The sequence below is a fragment of the Coenobita brevimanus genome, chromosome 54 (assembly GCF_032717465.1).
Source record: "Coenobita brevimanus isolate Jiangsu-jjx chromosome 54, ASM3271746v2, whole genome shotgun sequence".
NCBI lineage: Eukaryota > Metazoa > Arthropoda > Malacostraca > Decapoda > Coenobitidae > Coenobita > Coenobita brevimanus.
The window spans coordinates 29,071,875-29,094,664 of NC_137007.1; the positions used below are offsets into that span (position 1 = coordinate 29,071,875).

Consider the following 22,790-nt stretch of genomic DNA (forward strand, 5'->3'; position numbering starts at 1 on the left):
AATTACGAAAAGCTACACAAGAAAGAAAGAAGATGAGGAAAAAAGGAATAAAAATAAAACTGGGGAAAGTTAATCAGAGAAATAAAAAAAATCCAAAACAGTCAATATTTTAGTTTAGATGTACGGTCACCATATGATTATCAGAAATAGCGATATATATATATATATATATATATATATATATATATATATATATATATATATATATATATATATATATATATATATATATATATATATAGAACTACTTTCTTATTAACCTTCTAGTACGACGCGTCTTTTACAATATAATTTTGCTACCACTTCACGAATTTCTTTAGCATATGACATACCCCTTGTTGAGGAAAGGTTATCAAAACAGGAATGATAAAACTTGACCATGTGGAGAGACTGAAGAACGTGAGACTGACTGGCAGAGTATATGAGTGGGGTGTAGGGAGGGGAGACGGAAAATGAGATGGGAGAGGGGGTGGAGAAGTATATGAGAGAGAGAGAGAGGGGGGGGGAATGTGACCTGGAAGGAGAACAGCCAGATGACGGAGGACAGAGTGATGTGGAGGCGATTCGTTTGTGGCATTACCATTTCAGGATTACGGCGTCTAGACTAAGAAAACGGTGAACCAAACAATAACTCACACGAACACACAAAGTACTGTACTTCGATGATATTCTTTAGTATACTCCTGCCTCTACCTGACGATTATATTTAGCTAGCGAAGAAGTCTAATGGTGAAGGGGCTGATGAAGGCTGTATCTAACCCCTCCAACTCAAGAAGACTCACATAGCTGAAGAGAATCGTCTGGAAACACCGAGAATGAGATAGAAAAATACGTCGTCGGGTGGAAGGAGTAAACTTTCTGAACCTACTCAGCGATATCGAGTTACCTGACCTGGATATATAGCCATTTTTCGACAACGATGAAGGAAATCGTCGACCATAATTAATCAAAACCAAAAATGCCATGGTGTGTAGATTATGAAAGGTTGGTATGTTATCTACCCGCCCACAGCGTGACGTCACACGGGTATATAAAGCCGCCCCAATCAGCCGGGTATCAGTCACTCCCTGACAGCCTACCATCACTAATCTCTCGCCACCCTCAACTCCATCCAACAGTAAGCACCTGTCTCAGTTAATTCAGAGATTTCTAAAAGTTCTCGATTAATCAAAAGTTCTTCATAAGTTCTTAATTAATCCAAAGATCTTCATAAGCTCTCAAGTAATCCAGAGTTAATCGTAAGCTCTTATATTATCCACAGTTGTTCATAAATCCAAACGACTTGTTACAAGCCCATAAGAAAAAAAAATAACTGCAGAAGGCCACTTGACCCATACTGGGCTGCTGCAGTCAAAGTGTATGAAAAAACCATGAGAATATATCAAGGGTGGCAAAGAAGCTGTTCCAAGAGAGCAGAGACAAAATAAACTATCGTACTGGTGACTGGAACAATATGTGATAGTTCGCCTCTAAAAACGGGGAACGGCCAATTAGCAGCAACTCACTATATTTCATTACAAACAGATCAAGTCTCGTGATAAATATGATGTGAATTCCTGGCTGTGGCTACAATGGGCAACTTGAAGTAATGACTTATCATGAGTGACAGTGTTATAATGTTCTAACTGCAATATTTTTAACAGAAACATCAACATGTGTGACGACGAGGTTGCAGCTCTGGTTGTGGACAATGGCTCTGGCATGTGCAAGGCCGGCTTCGCTGGAGACGATGCTCCCCGCGCTGTCTTCCCCTCCATTGTTGGCCGACCTCGCCACCAGGTTAGAAGGATTACTTAGGTATCAACGTAAAACCTATTTTGCAAGACACATGATTACTCATATTTCCAATGAGCAACACAATAGAGACCTTATGCTCTCTGTCTCCTCTTTCAGGGCGTGATGGTGGGCATGGGGCAGAAGGACTCATATGTGGGTGACGAGGCACAAAGCAAAAGAGGGATCCTTACCCTGAAGTACCCCATCGAGCACGGCATTGTGTCCAACTGGGATGACATGGAAAAAATTTGGCACCACACCTTCTACAACGAGCTGCGTGTGGCACCTGAGGAACACCCAGTCCTGCTGACAGAGGCTCCACTCAACCCCAAGGCCAACCGTGAGAAGATGACCCAGATCATGTTTGAGACCTTCAACACTCCAGCCATGTATGTCTCCATCCAGGCCGTGCTGTCCCTGTACGCCTCTGGCCGTACCACAGGTATTGTGATGGACTCTGGTGATGGTGTGTCCCACACTGTGCCCATCTACGAAGGGTATGCCCTCCCTCATGCCATCCTGAGAATGGATTTGGCTGGCCGTGACCTCACAGACTACCTCATGACCATTCTGACTGAAAGAGGCTACACCTTCACTACCACTGCTGAGAGAGAAATTGTTCGTGACATTAAGGAGAAGCTCTGCTATGTGGCCCTTGACTTTGAGGAGGAAATGAACACTGCAGCTCAGTCCTCCTCTCTGGAGAAGTCCTATGAGCTTCCTGACGGTCAGGTGATCACCATCGGCAACGAGAGGTTCCGCTGCCCAGAGGCACTCTTCCAGCCATCCTTCCTGGGTCTGGAAAATGCTGGCATCCACGAGACCACCTACAACTCCATCATGAAGTGCGATGTTGACATCCGTAAGGACCTGTACGCCAACACTGTGCTGTCTGGCGGCACCACCATGTACCCCGGCATTGCTGACAGGATGCAGAAGGAGATCACCTCCCTCGCACCATCCACCATGAAGATCAAGATCATCGCTCCTCCCGAGCGCAAGTACTCCGTATGGATCGGTGGGTCCATCCTGGCCTCCCTCTCCACCTTCCAGCAGATGTGGATCAGCAAGCAGGAGTACGACGAGTCAGGCCCATCCATCGTCCACAGGAAGTGCTTCTAAACACACTCTCTCTCATCATAGCCATCCAGCGAACATTTGTATTTATGCTCTTACTTAATTTATAATTGGTAGATAATTTTCCTAATACATCATTTTTGTAGAAACCACTGTTTGTTGTTTTTACTTCCTACCTTTATATGTTTGTAATATTAGCCTTCCACAACCCAAAGTTTATTCAATGCTGACTGGTATCGCCTGGCTGTAGCCACATTATAACTATGTACGCCAGAAACTCGGAAATGATTAATGGATATTCTGTGTAATACACATATTCTATGTAATACACACAATTATCTACTAAATCAACCGAATCAACAACTATACAAAATCTATGAAAATTGATCAATTCTAGAAACTGCGCTCACAAAAGGCTCGTTACTGATTCTGTACGATGGTTTTAGGGTGACGGTGAGGGGGGGGGGATGCCGCTGGTACAAGGCTAGGTGCTTCTGATTCCTGGATTTGTGTTCTATCACATTTTCTAACATGCCTTAATTAAAAAAAAGAATGGTGGGAGGTGACGAATAAATCTTGAATAAATCTGTATGTAATTCAGTGTCTGTGTAACCAATAACATAAAAAATGAATTGTTGCAGGAAAGGTGTACGGTATAATTAGTACTTGCTATAGATAATGAAACGTACCTAGCAGAGGCAATTACATCTCAGTGTCGAGACTGAAGAAGTAAATGAAATGAAATGAAATGAGAGAGAGAGAGAGAGAGAGAGAGAGAGAGAGAGAGAGAGAGAGAGAGTTACATAAAGTTACACAGATACACAAAACACACAGACCTTACTGTCCCTACGAGGCGGTTCGGCCTTAATACAAATACAGTGCTATAATTATAGGAGCAGGAGAAAAGGATAGCATAGCAGAAGGCTCTCTCCCCCACCATCCAAACCTTCCGGCATTTGCCGTACAGAAAACAAGAGAGCAAGTAATACCTTGCAGGAATGAAAAACCTGAAGGAATTTTATAGGATCGGCAGAAAGTAGAATAATATGGAAATGGAGAATTTAGGCATACAGCCACATACTTACTCTATGCATGCACTGTTTTTTTACTGATTTTTTTTTTTTTTCATATTAAACAGATGAATAGAACATTTATCTATTATATTTGCCCTAAAATATTGTCTATGTTGATTACTAGTTTAGATGTATTGTGTTTAATAAATAGAAGAATGTAGACGCGAATATGCAATAATTGCTCCATCCTAACTAAACGATACCAATTGCGTCTAGATACATGTCCAGTCTCTTAAATATATTTATGGTATCACTCTCAGTCACATTCCCAGGGAGTTTATTCCATTCACTTACAACAGAGTAAGTGAAGAAGTTTTTGGTTGTATCAAGATTAGCCCTCTTTGCTTGCAACTTCATACCATTTCCTTGAGTTACAAAGAGAGAGAGAGAGAGAGAGAGAGAGAGAGAGAGAGAGAGAGAGAGAGAGAGAGAGAGAGAGAGAGAGAGAGAGAGAGAGAGAGACCATGGCAACAGACGGGTGAGCATGAATAAAATACGTCATTGGGTGCCCGATTAAAAATACGCCATCGGAGTGAAGGGGTTCATGCATCCGACTCTGGGCCCTACACTCTTTCACGTATCACCACTTGGACACTAATACCCACCGTCCATACTGAATACATGCTAAGGCGGTCTCCCTCAGGACTGGTGTGATGGTATTAAAGGGTGTTTCTCATGACGGGTCGGGGGGTCTTGTGGAAAACCTGTTAACCCTTTCAGTCCGATTACCTTTCATTCTTCTTACTCTACCTAACGTCAACCAATTTTACTCAGCTTAGAAGACGCCCTCGTAGTGAAGGGACTAGGGAAAGCTACATTCAACCCTTTTATTATTGAAAAACTGTACAAAAAAAGGAAATAGAAAGAAGAAAGGGGGAAGAAACAACAGGAGAAAAAGTCCAGCAATAGTATTCATAAAGGAAATGATGCCGTACTGAAGATGGTGAGAATATTTTAAATGACATTCAAATCCCCCGAACTGTTGTGGTATCAATCTTTTGCTCGCTAAACAGGCAGTCTAGCACCAACTTAAAAACTAGCGCACTTATGTTTATTCACCTAGCGTTCATTTTTTACTTAATCGTTTATGTACTTATTTTTCGTGAAACAATTATAGTATCTACAGTTCTTTCCCGCCAGCAGTATTTTTTTTTTTCTGTCCGCCACTACTGACTAATAGGTAAGTAACTACAGTAATTTCTGGAAAAAAGATAATGTAAAACTAGCTGTCAGAGAGAGAGAGAGAGAGAGAGAGAGAGATAAAGTGTAAGTTGTGGGTAGGATAAGATAACACAGCCTGTACCCTGGTGACAACTCCCCTCCTCACTCCGCGACACTACTCACAGTAGGTTAATCACTATGATTTTCTTGTTAATTTCTATAGCCTGTGCTTGGTTCTTTCGTTCGTTTAAAGTTTTCTGCACTTATAGTGAAGGCCGGGCCATCCATTAGCCCGGTGTACTTGGTTCGTTCGTTCGTTCAAAGATTCCCTGCACCTATAGTGCAGGCCGGGCCATACATTAGCCCGATCAGTGGTGTATGGGCTGGTTAAAAGACAGTAAGTGTGGAGGACAGGACCTGGGGATTGCCCAGCACACACGTCCTGTCTCCTGACTGGCTTTGTGGTGTGTGTGTGTGTACTTGGTGTTTAGTGTAATGTGATAAATATTCTGTCTGCTTATCTGTCTGTCTGTCTGTCTATCTGTCCGTCAGTCTTTATTCAGTGTTACTAATTGGTACAGTGAGGTAAGGATTATGGTACATCTGTCTTGTAATGAATAATATCTCAGTCTTTACCTTTTTTTTTTTTTTTATAATTCTACTCATTGTCATCATATATTTTGTACTTTCGTGTATCGTACTGTATTTTCCCGAGTTTATGCAATACACAATATAATCTGAACCTGAACAGTGAAAGAAGCCACATGTTACTGTGCGAATTCTAATACATTCATTATCTAATACCGTCCAATCATCTTGTAGGTTGACAGACAATCAGTTTTATTTATATACTTTGATAATCAGGAAAAACATGTGTAGTAACTTCTGGTACTGCACAGGTTGCACACCCGCATGTTGTGTCGTACTGGAGCAAACACCGTATGGGACGAAAAGACTACAAACAACAGGATGCCTAGAGATCACAACAACTAGGTTTCCGATATATGACCTTAATCCACGACCGTGACCTCTTATTTACCCGCACCAAAATCCAATTACTTCTATCCATCCTAACATCCAACAACTTCACCAATTTTTATCTAGACCGAATCAAACATTCAAAAGAGAACACCGTACCTGAATTTTGATCTTGACTCATGACCTTTGATCCTGACTCATGACCTTTGATGTTGACCTATGACCTATCTGTACCCAATATGAATCACTTCTTCCCTGACCTACACACAAAATATGTGACAACTTTTAATAAAATCGGATGAGGCATTCATATAACACCACATCCTGGACATCTGCTCTTTGACTTAACCTCAATATGCACCGAAATCAAATCACTTCTTATCAGACCAAAACACAATGTAAGCAATTTTTGATCCGATTCTGATCAGGCACTAATGATATTTTTAAAACGCTGATACATACATACATATATGCATAAAAACATGCATAGATACCTACTTAATCAAAACAGCTAAGCCAGTGGCCTAAGTTTTATTCAAAAGTGTTAATAACCTTACGAATGTATGAATCTATAATTGGTTGTAAGAACTGGTGCAGATTATGATCTACTATGACATCGCATTGCTGCCAAAAAAAAAAAAAAAAATGTTTTCTGCAAACTTTCAAGACTAAGCAAGGGTACCTTGGTGTGAACTTGCTGATCATTTGAATTTTATGGGTTAATAATGTGTATGCGCTGGGGTGGGAGGGTGCTCTGATGCTGCCTAAGTGTGCGTCCACACGTGTGCTCGAACAAGTGCTGGCAACATGTAAGCAACACAGTAACGAACACGCTGCAAACATGGGAACAGCAGCGTCCAGATTATGTTGGCAACATGATGATGAGGTCTCAACTGCCTGGTATGGACACACTTATCCCATCGCCTCTGCTGCCAGTGTTCAAAGCTGCAGTGAAACATGTTTGCATACATCTGTCCAAACGCTGCTGCATACATGTATCCAAACATGTTGCCAGCCGTGTTCTTAACATATGCTTGAGGGCACGTGTGGACGGGCAATAAGATACAATGACAATGGAAAAGAAAACATTTTGACTTAGCAACATATCGTCTCTATAATTCTTATTAACTGTCGCCATGTATTTCCCTCATTCCAGCATCCACTCAACCTTGAAATGACATTGCATCTGAATTAAAGAATGTATAATAATGCTAAAATAAGAAACGACAGGAACTGTTTTCTTATATGAAATTCTGTCAACAGCAGCACTAAGATGTGTGACGACAAAGCTGCCGCCCTGGTTGTGGACAATGGCTCCAGCATGTGTAAGGCCGGCTTCGCTGGAGATGATGCTCCCAGCTCTGTCTTCCCCTCCATCGTTGGTCGGCCCCGCCACCAGGTGAGCAGGAGTACCCAGGTATTACGTAAAAATGCTTACACAAGGATTTTGTTTTGATTGTTATGTCTTCATTGAGCTATTGATGTTCCAAGAATGACTTGAGGCTCCCTCCTTTCAGGGTCTGATGGTAAGCAAAAAGCTGAAAGATTCATATGTGGGTCATGAGGCACTGAGCATGCGAGAAATCCTTACCCTGAAGTACCCCATCGAGCAAGGCATTGTCTGCAACTGGGACGACATGGATAAAATCTGGCACCATATCTTTTATGATGAACTGCGTGTGGCACCAGAGGAGCTCCCGGTCCTGCTGACAGAGGCTCCGCTCAGCCCCAAGGCCAACCGTGAGAAGATGACCCAGGTCATGTTTGAGACCTTCAACACCCCAGCCATGTACGTTTGCCTTCCTGGTGTGCTAACCCTGTACGCCAATGGTCGCATCATTGGTATTGCGATGGACTCTGGTCATGGTGTGTCCCACACTGTGCCCGTCTATGATGGGTACGCTGTCAACCGCGCCATCCTGCGAATGGATCTGGCTGGTGATGACCTCACTAATTACCTCACGACCCTCCTAAATGAGCGAGGTTGCACCTTCACAACGGCAAAGGACCGAGAAAATGTTCGTGACATCAAGGAAAAGCTCTGCTATGTGGCCCTGAACTTCGAGGAAGAAATGAAAACTGCAGCTCAGTCCTCCTCCCTGGAAAAGTCCTACGAACTTCCCGACGGTCAGGTGATCACCATCGGCAACGAGAGGTTCCGTTGCCCTGAGGCACTCTTCCAGCCATCCTTCCTGGATCGGGAAAACGTTGGTATTCACGAGACCACCTACCACTCCATCACGAAGTGTGATTTGGACATACAAAAGGACCTGTACTCCAATATTATGCTGTCTGGCGGCAACACCATGTTCCCCGGCCTTGCTGACAGGATGCAGAAGGAAATCACCTCCCTCGCACCATCCACCATGAAGATCAAGATCATCGCTCCTCCAGGGCGCAACTACTCCGTCTGGATCGGTGGGTCCATCCTGGCCTCCCTCTCCACCTTCCAGCAGATGTGGATCAGGAAGCAGGAGTACGACGAGTCAGGCCCGTCCATTGTTCACAAGAAGTGCTTCTAAATACAGACTGCCTGGACATTATCAATTAAAGCTTTAAGTGCTACCAATACACAAATAAACTTAAATTTCCATAAACCGAGTCGTTTTAGTTTTTAAAAATGTGTTAAGTTTCTTATCAGTTTCGAGTTCAAGAACACGAGAACAAATAAGAATCTTATCCACATACACACAATATTCGCAATTGTTTTGTAAGTGAGTATAAAGTGGAATGATACAGAGAAGGGACTGCTATTTTTTGCCTCAGATACATCAGATGAATTTTAGGCTGCTCCACATCAAATTCTACCTGGCATGGGTGGCTCCAAGTGGGACCTTTGTGGACGAGGACTTCTTTGGCCAACAGTGATGCAAAACGCCTGCCTGTGACATTAAGCATTTGATGTGGACGCGGCTCTAGAAGGAGCGAGGAAGAATTAAGAAAAAAAGACATTAATATTGCACAAACTTAAGCAAGTCAGACGATAATCTAGGTCATCTTGTCAGGAAAGGGGCGATACATAATTTTTTGGTCCCCTCCCCTAGAGACTTTAAGGCACGGTTTGTCGACACTTGCTAAACATGAATACACTTTGTAATGTGTAATAATGCATGTGGTGTAATAAGGAAATTGTTTATAAGAGCACGCTTATTATACACATACATACAGTACATACACGCATCCCCCCCCCTCTCTCTCTCTCACTCACATTCATACCCACCAAACACTCACTCTTTCACCAACTCGGGCCCTTTATAGCTCGCTCAAGTTCTTACACTAGCTCGCAATAGTTTACTCAGACACTCACGTTCACTAACAATCTTACATTCGCGCCACCACTGTCACTTTCCCATACCTCCTTAATCTGTTACACTGTAGTACTCACCATCAAAGTTACTCCCTCACAATCTGCTGTTCACTTTCACATTATCACATTCATTTACACGTTCATTCACTCTCACATTCAGTTACTCTTCTCTCATACACACTCATTCACTCTTGCATTATCGCTCACGAATCTCACCTAGACACTCTTGGACTTATTCTTTGTGATACAAACACGCTTACACTATCACACATTCACACTCACATTCTCTTTAATTCTCTGTAATACTCGCCTTATCAATATGACAGCTATTAACCTACATTTTCTCACTCGTACCCTCACTCATTTTCTCATACTCATTCCCTCTAACACTCTTACCGTTCACCTGACACACTTATACAGTTTCCCAGAATCTTATTTACTGATTTGCTCTGTCGCAAGTAATCACTTTCTCTCATTCACCCTCATACTCATTCTTTCTTTCTAAAGTCCATTTACTTTGCAAACATTCTTTTCAATTGTTCACTCACTTTCGGTCTTTTATACTCTCTGTCGAACATGAACCACTTACTGTTTTATGCATTTTCATAAAAATTTGCAGCGACGTCTTTTAGGTTTCATCACGTGACACATCCGAGCTATGACTACATCTACAAACTTCCAGTTCTACGGTACAGTCATCATTCATACTTCGCATTCAAATAAACTGTTTTGAAATTCCCGGAATCAGCAGATCTTTCAAATCCTATTATTCAACATAACTTAAGCCATACAGGACAGTCAAAATAGTGTTAAATGCACAATTTTCGTGCACTCAGTCTAATATTATGACATGTAATAAATGGGCCAAGACTTAGGATCTGAGGGATGGTTTTCTCCAGCACCTTTGCAGGATTTAATGCTCCATAGTACTCGTGTATTTGAGGAGCGGGGATGGTCAGGTGATGTTGTCTGAAAGGATTGTTCTGATCCAACACTCCGACAGAGAACAATTATAACTTTATTTCGATGAAATACACCACGGATATTCTACAAGACCCATCGACATGCCATAAACTCAGCCTTGCTACTTCCACCACACCTGTCCTTGCTACATCCACCACACCTGTCCTTGCTACTTCCACCACACCTGTCCTTGGTACTTCCACCACACCTGTCCTTGCTACTTCCACCACACCTGTCCTTGCTACTTCCACCATACCTGTCCTTGCTATTTCCACCACACCTGTCCTTGCTACTTCCACCACACCTGTCCTTGCTACTTCCACCATACCTGTCCTTGCTACTTCCATCACACCTGTCCTTGCTACATCCACCACGCCTGTCCTTGCTGCTTCCACTACACCTGTCTTTGCTACTTCCATCACACGTGTCCTTGCTGCTTCCACTACACCTGTCCTTGCTACATCCACCACACCTGTCCTTGCTACTTCCACCACAATTGTCCTTGCAACTTCCACCACAACTGTCCTTGTTACTTGCACCACACCTGTCATTGCTACTTCCACTGCACCTGTCGTTGCTACTTCCACCACACCTGTCCTTGCTACTTCTACCACAACTGTCCTTGCTACTTCCACCACACCTGTCCTTGTCACTTCCACCACACCTGTCATCTCTGAAAGAGCTCTAGCATGTATTCAATACGGAGGGTGAGGATTAATGTTGAAGTGGTGACATATGGTGTGCAGCATGTAGGAGGAAAGCTCTGCCATAGGGAACGGGCTGTCAAGTCTTTGGCCAGACCCTAAAAAACAGTAGTAATAATAATACTCTGTCCGCGACCTAATAATGAAGATCATTATCCTCATCCAGAAGCAGACTGAGATCTTTAATGATGCAGAGAGGGAGAGAGAGAGAGAGAGAGAGAGATAAAGTGTTAGCTGAGTGTAGATAAGATAATACAGCCTGTACCCTGATGACACATTCCCTCCTCACTTCGCGACACTCCAGCCAGCTCACAGTACGTCAGTCACTACAAACTTCTTGTTATTTTCTTTAGACTGGCCTTAGTGTTTAATGCAATGTGATCAACACTCTGTCTGCTTGTCTGAGTGTTTCTCTATCTGTTTGTCTGCCTGTCAGTCTGTTTGTCTGCCTGTCAGTCTGTTTGTCTGCCTGCAGTGTTACTAATGGGTACAGTGAGGTAAAGATTACGGTACATCTGTCTTGTAATGATTAATATTTCCGTCTTTATTTTTTTTTTCTAGTCATTGTAATCATATATTCCGATGTAATTCTATGTATCATATTGTAATTTCTCTGAGTTACTGTAATATACAATATAACCTGAACTTGACTTGTGAAAGAAGCCATGTTGCTGTTTCTAATGCGAATTGCAATACATTCATTACTTGATACCGTCCAGCCATCTTGCAGGTTGAAAGAGAATCAGTTTTATTTATGTACTTAGGTAATCAGGCATAACATATATAGTAACTTCTAGTACGGCACAAGTTACATACTCCCATACTGTCATACTGGACCTAGAGTACTACCAACGAAATATGACCTTAATCCACGACCGTGACCTATTTACCCGAACCAAAATCAATTTACTTCTTTCCATCCTCCCGCGCAATCAGTGCACCAATTTTTATCTACACTGGATCAAGCATTCAAAAGATAACACCGTACCTGAACTTTGATCTTGACTCATGACCTTTGACATTGACTCATGACCTCTGACTTTGACCTCGACTCATGACCTGACCTTGACTCATGACCTTTGACGTTGACCTATGACCTATCTGCACCCAAAATTAATCACGTCTTTCCAGACCAACACACAAAACATTCCAGTTTTGAACCAAATCGGATAAGGCATTCATATAACGCCGCTTCCTGGACCTCTTCTCTTTGACTTAACCTCAATTTGCACCCAAATCAAATCACTTCTTGCCAGACCCGAACACAATGTACGTATCGGATCAGGCACTGTTGAGATTTTTTAAACACTGATACATACATACATATATACATCTATCTATCTATCTATCTATCTATCTATCTATATATATATATACTGTATATATATAAATGCATAGATACCAACTTAATCATTACAGCTAAGCCTGGTGTGGCCTAAGTTTTATTCAAAAGTATTAATATCCTTACGAGTGTATGAATCTATAATTGGTTGTGTGAAATGGTGCTGATTATGATCTACTATGACATCACATTACTGCCAGAAAGCAACGTTATCTGCAAGCTTTCAAGACTAAGCAAGGGTACCTTGGTGTGAAGTTGTTAATCTTTTTAATTTGATGGGTTAGTAATGTGCTTGTGCTGGGGAGGGAGGGTGCTCTGATGCTGCCTAAGACACAATGACATCGGTAGAGAAAACATTTTGACTTAGTAACTTAATACCCTCATAATAACATTAACTGTCGCCATGTATTTCCCTCTTTTCAGCATTCACTCAACCTTGAAATGAAATTATATCTGAATTAAAGAATATATAATAATGCTAAAATACGAAACGCCAGGAACTATTTTGTTACATGAAATTCTATCAACAGCAACACAAAAATGTGTGATGACAAAGCTGCCGCTCTGGTTGTGGATAATGGCTCCGGCACGTGTAAGGCCGGCTTCGCTGGAAATGATGCTCCCATCTCTGTGTTGCCCTCCATCGTTGGTCGGCCCCGCCACCAGGTGAGCAGGAGTACCCAGGTATTACGTAAAAATGCTTACACAAGGATTTTGTTTTAACTGTTATGTCTTCAGTGAGCTTTTGAGGTTCCAAGAATGACTTGAGGCTCCCTCCTTTCAGGGTCTGATGGTAAGCAAAAAGCTGAAAGATTCATATGTGGGTCATGAAGCACTGAGTATGCGAGAAATCCTTACCCTGAAGTACCCCATCGAGCAAGGCATTGTCTGCAACTGGGACGACATGGATAAAATCTGGCATCATATCTTTTATGATGAACTGCATGTGGCACCTGAGGAGCACCCAGTCCTGCTGACAGAGGCTCCGCTCAACCCCAAGGCCAACCGTGAGAAGATGACCCAGGTCATGTTTGAGACCTTCAACACCCCAGCCATGTACGTTTCCCTCCATGGTGTGCTAACCCTGTACGCCTCTGGTCGCACCACTGGTATTGCGATGGACTCTGGTGATGGTGTGTCCCACACTATGCCCATCTATGATGGGTACGCTGTCTCCTGCGCAATCCTTCGAATGGATCTGGCTGGTGGTGACCTCACTGATTACCTCACGACCCTCCTAAATAAGCAAGGCAACACCTTCACCACGGCAAAGGACAGAGAAACTGTTCGTGACATCAAGGAAAAGCTCTGCTATGTGGCCCTGAACTTCGAGGAAGAAATAAAAACAGCAGCTCAGTCCTCCTCCCTGGAAAAGTCCTACGAACTTCCTGATGGTCAGGTGATCACCATCGGCAACGAGAGGTTCCGTTGCCCTGAGGCACTCTTCCAGCCATCTTTCCTGGATCGGGAAAACGTTGGCATCCACGAGATCACCCACAACTCCATCACGAAGTGTGATTTGGACATACAAAAGGACCTGTACTTCAACATCTTGCTGTCTGGCGGCAACACCATGTTCCCCGGCCTTGCTGACAGGATGAAGAAGAAAATCACCTCCCTTGCACCATCTGCCATGAAGGTCAAAATCATCGCTCCTCCAGAGCGCAAGTACTCCGTCTGGATCGGTGGGTCCATCCTGGCCTCCCTCTCCAACTTCCAGCAGATGTGGATCAGCAAACAGGAATACGAGGAGTCAGGCCCGTCCATTGTTCACAAGAAGTGCTTCTAAATACAAACTACCTGGACATGATAAATTAAAGCTTTAAGTGCTACCAATACACAAATAAAATGAAATTTCCATAAACCGAGTAGTTTTATTTCTAAAAAATGTGTTAAGTTTCTTGTCAGTTTCGAGTTCAAGAACACGAGAACAAGTAAGAATATTATCCACACACACACACACACACAGTATTCACAATTGTTTTGTAAGCGAGTATAAAGTAGATGGATACAGAGAAGGGACTGCTATTTTTTGCTTCAGTTATATAAGATGAATTTTAGGCTGCTCCACACCAAATTCTGCATGGCACGGGTGCCTCCAAGGGGGACTTTTGTGGACAAGGACTTCTTTGGCCAACAGTGATGCAAAACGCCCGCCTGTGACAGCAAGCATTTGATGTGGGCGCGGCTCTAGAAGAAGCGAAGAAGAATTCAGAAAAAATGACCACTAATATTGCATAAACATAAAGAAATCAAGTCAGACGATAATCCAGGTCATCTCAGAGGGTCATAATCAGGAGAGATGCGACACATTATTTTCTGGTCTCTTTCCCTTGTTTTAAGACACTGTTTGTCGACACATGCTAAATATGAATAGGCTTTGTAATGTGTAATAATGCATACGGTGTAATAAGGAAATTGTTTATGAAAACACGCCTTTTACTCACATATACGTACATACATACATTATCTCTCTCTCTCTCTCTCTCATATTCATACCCACCAAACGGTCACTCTTTCACCAACTCGGGCCCTATACAGCTCGCTCAAGTTCTCACACTAGCTCACAATAGTTTACTCAGACACTCACGTTCACTAACAATCTTACATTCGCGCCATCACTGTCACTTTCCAATACCTACTTAATCTCTTACACTGTAATACTAACCAGGAAAGTTACTCCCTCACAGTCTGCTGTTCACTTTCACATTATCACTCGTTCATAAACACGTTTATTCACTCTCACATTCAGTTACTCTTCTCTCATACACACTCATTCACTCTTGCATTATCGCTCACTGTTTAAATCTCACCTAGACACTCTTGCACTCATTCTTTCTGATACAAACACGCTAACACTATCACACATTCACACTCACATTCTCTTTCCTTCACTCTAATACTCGCCTTATCAAAATGACAGCTATTAACCTACATTTTCTCACTCGTACCCTCGCTCATTTTCTCTAACTCATTCACTCAAACACTCTTACTGTTTCCCTGACACACTTATACAGTTTCCAGAATCTTATTTATCGATTCACTTCGCAGCAGGATCTCAAACTCTCTCATTCACCCTCATACTCGTTCTTTCTTTCTAAAGTCCACTTACTTCGCAGACATTCTTTTCAGTTTCTCACTCACCTTCGCCCTTTTGTACACTCAGTCGAACATCTCTCTTCCGGCTTCTCCGTTCTCTTGTCAGCCAGTCTTTTACTTTCATTCCTTCTCTCGCAGCGTACTGTCTGTCTCTCATAGAGGACAGTATATATGTCTATGAATACACTTACATTGTTTCTTTCTCTGGTAGATGATCAGATGCCTTATCATGTTAAACTTCATCTAATAAATAGTGTGGTGTGTGTCAGGCTGTTACAAGTACGGATTGCATTTATAATACTCTGAACGACATACTGTCTTTAAATATTTGCAGCGACGTCTTTTAGGTTTCATCACGTGACACATCCGAGCTATGACTACATCTACAAACTCCCAGTTCTACGGTACAGTCATCACTCATACTCCGCATTCAAATAAACTTTTTTGAAATTCCGGGCATTAGCAGATTTTTCAAATCCTATTATTCAGCATAACTTAAGTCATACAGGACAGTTATAATAGTGTTAAAGCACAATCTTCGTGCAATCAGTCTAATATTATGACATGTAATAAATGGGCCAAGACTTAGGATCTGAGGGATGGTTTTCTCCAGCACCTTTGCAGGATTTAATGCTCCATAGTACTCGTGTATTTGAGGAGTGGGGATGGTCAGGTGATGTTGTCTGAAAGGATTGTTCTGATCCAACACTCCGACAGAGAACAATTATAATTTTATTTCGTTGAAATACACCACGGATATTCTACAAGACCCATCGACATGCCATAAAATCAGCCTTGCTACTTCCACCACACTCGTCCTTGCTATTTCCACCACACCTGTCCTTGCTACTTCCACCACACCTGTCCTTGCTACTTCCACCACACCCGTCCTTGCTATTTCCACCACACCTGTCCTTGATTCTTTCACCACACCTGTCCTTGCTGCTTCCACTACACCTGTCCTTGCTACTTCCACCACACCTGTCCTTGCTACTTCCACCACACCTGTCCTTGCTACTTCCACCACACCTGTCCTTGCTACTTCCACCACACCTTTTATCTCTGAAAGAGCTCTAGCATGTATTCAATACGGAGGGTGAGTACTAATGTTGAAGTGGTGACATATGGTGTGAAACATGTGGGAGAAAAGCTCTTCCATAGGGAACGGGCTCTCAAGTCTTTGGCCAGACCCTATAAAATAGTAGTAGTAATAATAATAATACTCTGTCCGTGATCTAATAATCAAATTCAAGAGACAAGAATAAAAAAAAAGACATATATTATTCATTACAAGATAGATGTACTATAATCCTTACTTCACTGTACACATTAGTAACACTGAAGACAGACGGACAGACAGACAAGCAGACAGAGTACTTATCACATTGCATTAAACACCAAGCACAGTCTAAAGGAATTAACAAGGAGAGAGAGAGAGAGAGAGAGAGAGAGAGAGAGAGAGAGAGAGAGAGAGAGAGAGAACGTCACCAGCGTCATGGTCTAATTAACTGTCAACGTCGTAACCTCGGCCTAAACCGATCAGCGAACACCACCACACCACCTGACCGGGTTTGGGGCGGTGATAAGGCCGGAGATAAGGGGTGGGTGTTATCAGGGGAGTTTGTCCCTTAGTCTCCCGGCCACACCCCCACCTCCACAACCGCACCACCACGCAATCTCAGGTAAGGTTCGATTTTGTGCATTGGAGTCGTATTCGAAGTGGTTCTGATCGTTCGTAATACCCCTCCCTTAGCGATTTATTCTGCACGTTAAATCTCAGTATCCTCTTGCATGTTACTGGTGCAAATTATGTCGAAATAATAACTATAAGTCCCCAGGTAGAGTTGACATTTATGCAGGGTTACGGTAAGGCATTCTCAAGGCCTTGGAAGATTCCCCGGTATATATACCTCTTCCTTGATGATTTTCTTTGTGGTTTACATCTTAATCTTCCCTTGTATGTTACTTATAAAGCCCTGGTCTGCCTTCTCTCAACTGCATATTTATGGTCCACAACACAAGCCTGTTTTATGCATATCATTTACGCTAATGCAGCACTTAATGTTAACTTTTCGTTTAATAATAATAATAATAATAATAATAAAAATAATAATAATAATAATAATAATAATAATAATAATAATAATAAACTACACTATGTCAGAACCAAAATGGCATGCTTGACAAACAGTACTAAACAATGGGGAAAAGTATACCCAAATATGGAAATGCTTCAAATTCACAGTTTATAACATTTCCGGCTGAAACTGGACCCTCTTCATGTACGGCACCCAAGTCGGGCAAAAAACTGCTGAATCTTCTGTATAAACAACTTTTCCTCATATGGGCATAATTCTTTCATTGGAACAAATCACAGAACTCTGAAATCAAGACACTGTACCAAAGATTAAGTGTTTATTATTTGAAGATGACAATACTCCCAGAAGTGCTCATGAATAACTGTGATTTCCTGTTTACCGCGACGAACAATAAAGCACCAACGTTTCCAACCAGCCCCCTAGAGTGCCACTGATAGCACTGTGTCCTTGTCGGGGGTCTGGGTGGCGGTGGGGGTGGGGGGAGGTTGGTGAGGGGGAGGTGGGTTGGGTTGGAGTGAGGAGTGAGGTAAGGGATTCTGGGGTGGAACTGGGGTGTAGGGTGTGGGTAGGTAAGTGGCGACGTCTCCGCAACATTTCCGTTGAAGGAGAGAGCGGAAAAGAGGACGCGACAAGTGGTGACTAAGTGAGGGGCTATATTTGTAATGGATCTTAGCTAATACTGGGATTATTGTAAGCACAGCAGTTAATTATTACTGAGGGTCTTGCTGGTTTGTCGTATTTTGCACTTCATTCATCCCCGAATGGATTCTCTTTGGAACTTGCTTCCCCAGATTAGTTCCCCCTCAAACTTCGACCCACAGCAGTTAAAGTCCAACTGTTAAAGATTTTTTATGAGTGGAGGACACCTGTACTCAGGTGTATAATTTTTCTTGTTCTATATTTAATTTCATCTTACGTAAAAAAAAAAGTCGTCAAATGATTGGAGAAGGGTGGAAATGGTGTAAAGGGGAGTAGTGGGCGATGTGGCTATGATTCTTCATTTGATCAATTCACGGCAGTAGGATATCACAACATCTCGAAATAATTTTTGGACAATATTTTTCACATAACCTGCAATTAAACTGGAACTGCCCCTGCATCTACGAATGTCCTGGAAAGTATGAGATGTACAATCTTGCAATGGTTTGGCAATGTGGAGAAACTGGAGAATGAGAAACTGACTAGGACGGTCGGTGTATGCATGTGAGGTGGAGGGGGAGACCCGTGGGGAGGTGGGGTGAAGAGGTGTATGAATGAGGGTGGTGGGAGCTGAAGGAAGGACAACCTGATGGCAGACAACAAGGTGACATGGAATTAATTTGTTCGTGGCCACCCCTTCTTGGTTTAAGGCGTCTGGCCATTGACAGATTAACGGGTACAAAAGCAGTTTACAGTGAAAAAGACAGAGATTGTTATTAACGCGATAATTTCTTAGTAACGTATATTTCCTCAGTAAGATGTGTGATGAGCTTAGCGCCGTGGTTGTGGACAATGGATCGAGCATGTGCAAGGCTGGGTTTGCTGGGGACTACGCACCCAGGACTGTCTTCCCATCAATTGTTGGCCGTCCCCGCCATCACGTGAGCAAACTTATCCGGTTATCAAAACTCCCGCCAACTAAGGGGTTTCTTTCGCATCTCTTCCTTAGAGATTTATTTTGCATATCACAGTTTGCCATTTCCTTGTACGTAATTTATTATTCGTACTATCGAAACAGTCTGCATAAATAAAATACAAGTGAATATTAAGGCACGAAATACACAAATAGATTGAAATGGAAGCGTTGCTACACACCCTTGTAAGCTGACAATGATACTGGTCTGAGACATTTATGAATGAATATAGTTTTAGTCCTGTTATGGTAAGTGAACTTCTTGCTATTCCAAGAATAACTTAGACCTCTCTTTTTTTCAGGGTGTGGTGGTAGGGATGGAAACGAAACATTATGTAGGCAATGAAGCACAGAGCAAAAGAGGGATCCTCACCCTGAAGTACCCCATTGAACACGGTATCATCGCTAACTGGGACGACATGCAGAGGATCTGGCATCACACTTTCTACAAAGAGCTGCGTGTTGCACCAGAAGAGCACCCAGTCCTGTTGACGGAGGCTCCACTCAACCCCAAGGAAAACAGGGAAAAGATGACTGAGATCATGTTTGAGACCTTCAATACCCCGGCCATGTATGCAAGTGTCCAGGCCGCGCTGTCACTATACGCTTCTGGTCGCATTACAGGCATTGTCATGGACTCTGGTGATGATGTGTCCGATACTGTCCCTGTTTATGAGGGATACGCCATTCCATATGCTATCATACGTTTGGACATTGCTGGTCGTAATATTACCGATTATCTGATGACAGTCCTAAATGAACGAGGCTACACATTCACTACAACAGCCGAGCGAGAAATTGCCCGTGATATCAAGGAGAAGCTATGCTACGTGGCTCTCGACTTTGAGCGAGAGTTGATCGCTGCTGTTTCTTCTACGACCTTGGAGAAATCCTATGAGCTTCCCGACGGTCACGTTATCACAATAGGCAATGAAAGGTTCCGCTGCCCTGAGGCACTCTTCCAGCCATCCTTCCTGGGACTGGAAAAAGCTGGAATTCACAAGACAATGTACAACTCCATCATGTGCTGCCACAATGAAGTTCATGAGGACATATACGCCAACACCTTGCTAGCTGGCGGCACCACCATGTACCCTGGATTTGCGGAAAGGTTGCAGAAAGAGATCACCGCCCTGGCACCGCCCTCCATGAAAATCAAGATCATCGCTCACCCAAAACGCAAATATTCCATCTGGCTTGGCGGGTCCATCCTGGCCTCGATTTCCACGTTCAAGCAGATGTGGATTAGTAGGCAAGAGTACGATGAGATAGGCCCCACCATCGTCCACAGAAAGTGCTTTTAAAAACAAACTCTCTCAGTCAGCGACTTCAAAATAAGGTCTAGTTGAACACCGCTCCTCTTCAGTCGAGGACAAACTTCACCTAATATTTCACCTCCATAGCGGCTGAGAACTGACCCAAAGTTGATAAAATATTTGGTAATCAAAATTAATTGGCTAATCTAATGAAGTACGGTACGGCACACGCTTCTTGGGACATCATGTATACCTGTGTCTGGAGAGCACCTTAATCGCTCAAATTGTAACTCCTAAATCTACTGCATACATGTACTCCTGAACATACAGTGTATTGCCATAATAGTCAGTTTACAGTAAACAAGTAATGTATGAGTTATTAAAGTCTTGATTAAGCTCTAACTATAAAAAAACAAAATTAATTACCTTTGTATCATGTAAAGAAACAAATATATAAATAAATAAACAAACAGATACATACTGAAAAAAACATTATTCATCCAAATTATTATTATTATTATTATTATTATTAAATTATTATTATTGTTATTATTATTGTTATTATTATTATCATTATCATTATTATTATCATTATTATCATCATCATCATACTTCAGTTCGTAACGCTGAAAGTGTAAAGGGATAAGTCACCATAATTGTACACCCCCACTATGTACATAAATAAAATAATATAAAGTAATAAATAAAGGAAAACCTACTCTCGGCCTTCCCTCAACCTTGAGTGATGTTAATACTTCCAGATATTTATTGGTTCTAGTGTGTGTGTGTGTGTGTGTGTGTGTGTGTGTGTGTGTGTGTGTGTGAAGGCTGGAATGGGGCATAACTTATCTATATTCCTTAATGACCCTTATATAGCTTACATTAACGGTACTGAAGTCCTTGGTAATGAGAGAGAGAGAGAGAGAGAGAGAGAGAGAGAGAGAGAGAGAGAGAGAGAGAGAGAGAGAGATGGGTGTAAACGTAGGTTGTGTTGTAATCAGCAAGAATGTGTGGGTGTTTTCCTTGTCTCTAACGCCTACCCGTAAAATCCTCCATAATGCATACTTATCCACTCTATCATGCACCGTGTTCAGATTCATGAAGGCTACAAGTCACATATTTGTTTTTAGACATTCCTCTGGCACACAATTTACTTCAATGTACTTCTATGGATATCTTTGAGCGCTGCGTGAATCGCGTACCTCTCTTGCTGAAGGGCTCAATGAACACTATAATTCTGTACCTCCCTTTGGTCGAAAAGTTCTCTGGTAATCAAAATAAAATCGTCTAGTGACAGCATTGATTAAAATATAAAAGATGTCAGCCAGAATAGGTTAACCTTGTAATGATGGGAAGCTACTACTGAGGTGAATAAAACCATCTGACGTTTTAAAAATATCACAAATGTCTAAAGGTAGCATGGATAAAACTGAAAATACGTCCTCGGGTTGAAGGGGTTAATGAAGCAACTGCATATGTATCTCTACGTTCTAAAAGGCCCTCCTAGAAAAGATTGTCTGGTGTTAGCAAGACCTGAACATTATATACGTCATGGCATAGAAGTGGTTTGCCGTGGGTGGTACGTTTATTGCAGCGAAAATCCAGCCCAGAGACGGAAGGATTTATTCGGGTTTACCCCCACTGACGGCTGAGAGAGAGAGAGAGAGAGAGAGAGAGAGAGAGAGAGAGAAAGACTGTGTGTGTGTGTGTGTGTGTGTGTGTGTGTGTGTCTGAAAATTGTCCATATGTGTGTAAGTGGGTGTGTACGTGGACGAGACTGCATGTACTGTATGTATGTATGTAAGATAATGTACGTATGTACCGGTATGTGTGCTTATGCGTGTAAGTGGTCATGTAACACCCAGTAGCGTCTTATTATCACATTTCATAACTAACACCAACGCTAATCTGTTATCAAGTCTGCGTACGTCACCTTTGGGCGAGGCTAGGGGTACTGCTACAAGATAAGAATAGGGACCTATCAAGGCAAACGTCAGTCCAGCTCCTGCTTCCACTTGGACAACACTTCCTCTCTACCACTACCACCAGCAGTAAGTATACATCGCAAAGATTTGAATCGTCTGCTCTGAAAACAGTATAAGTTTGCAGTACAACGATTTTTTAATAGGCCTACACCATTTCCGCCACCAACAATACTGCATTACACCAAAGAAGTTTTTAGTACACGTTTAACCTAACAATATCAATAAGCAGACATGACACTCTTCCTCTGCTATTGCAATTATGTCCCCAGTAGCTATTACCAATTTAAAGCACTCGCTCTTTAAACATCCAAGTGAGTTACTGTAATACCAACATTACTTTTTTTTTTATTTTTTTACC

The 22,790-nt window shown here is 42.3% G+C and overlaps 2 protein-coding genes across 2 annotated transcripts; both read left to right on the plus strand.

Moving 5' to 3' along the window:
* Positions 1–1,653: 1,653 nt before the first annotated feature.
* Positions 1,654–8,587, plus strand: LOC145401065 (uncharacterized). The gene is made up of 4 exons (XM_080273437.1): positions 1,654–1,779; positions 1,894–2,888; positions 7,329–7,464; positions 7,583–8,587. The coding sequence occupies exons 1-4, from the start codon at positions 1,654–1,656 to the stop codon at positions 8,585–8,587; spliced, it is 2,262 nt and encodes a 753-aa protein (XP_080129563.1).
* A 1,811-nt stretch (positions 8,588–10,398) lies between these two features.
* LOC145401066 (uncharacterized) lies at positions 10,399–20,495 on the plus strand. The gene is given in 5 exon segments (XM_080273438.1): positions 10,399–11,042; positions 12,912–13,047; positions 13,166–14,160; positions 18,982–19,159; positions 19,494–20,495. Coding segments are annotated over 5 exon segments (2,955 nt in total).
* The last annotated feature ends 2,295 nt before the right edge of the window (positions 20,496–22,790 follow it).

Bases quoted from the DNA above. Each gene is read 5' to 3' on its own strand.
- LOC145401065 (XM_080273437.1), top strand. From the start codon at position 1,654: ATGTGTGACGACGAGGTTGCAGCTCTGGTTGTGGACAATGGCTCTGGC. The intron at 1,780-1,893 runs GTTAGAAGGATT...CTCCTCTTTCAG, and splicing joins TTGGCCGACCTCGCCACCAG to GGCGTGATGGTGGGCATGGG. The intron at 2,889-7,328 runs GTGCTTCTAAAC...TTCTGTCAACAG, and splicing joins CCATCCATCGTCCACAGGAA to CAGCACTAAGATGTGTGACG.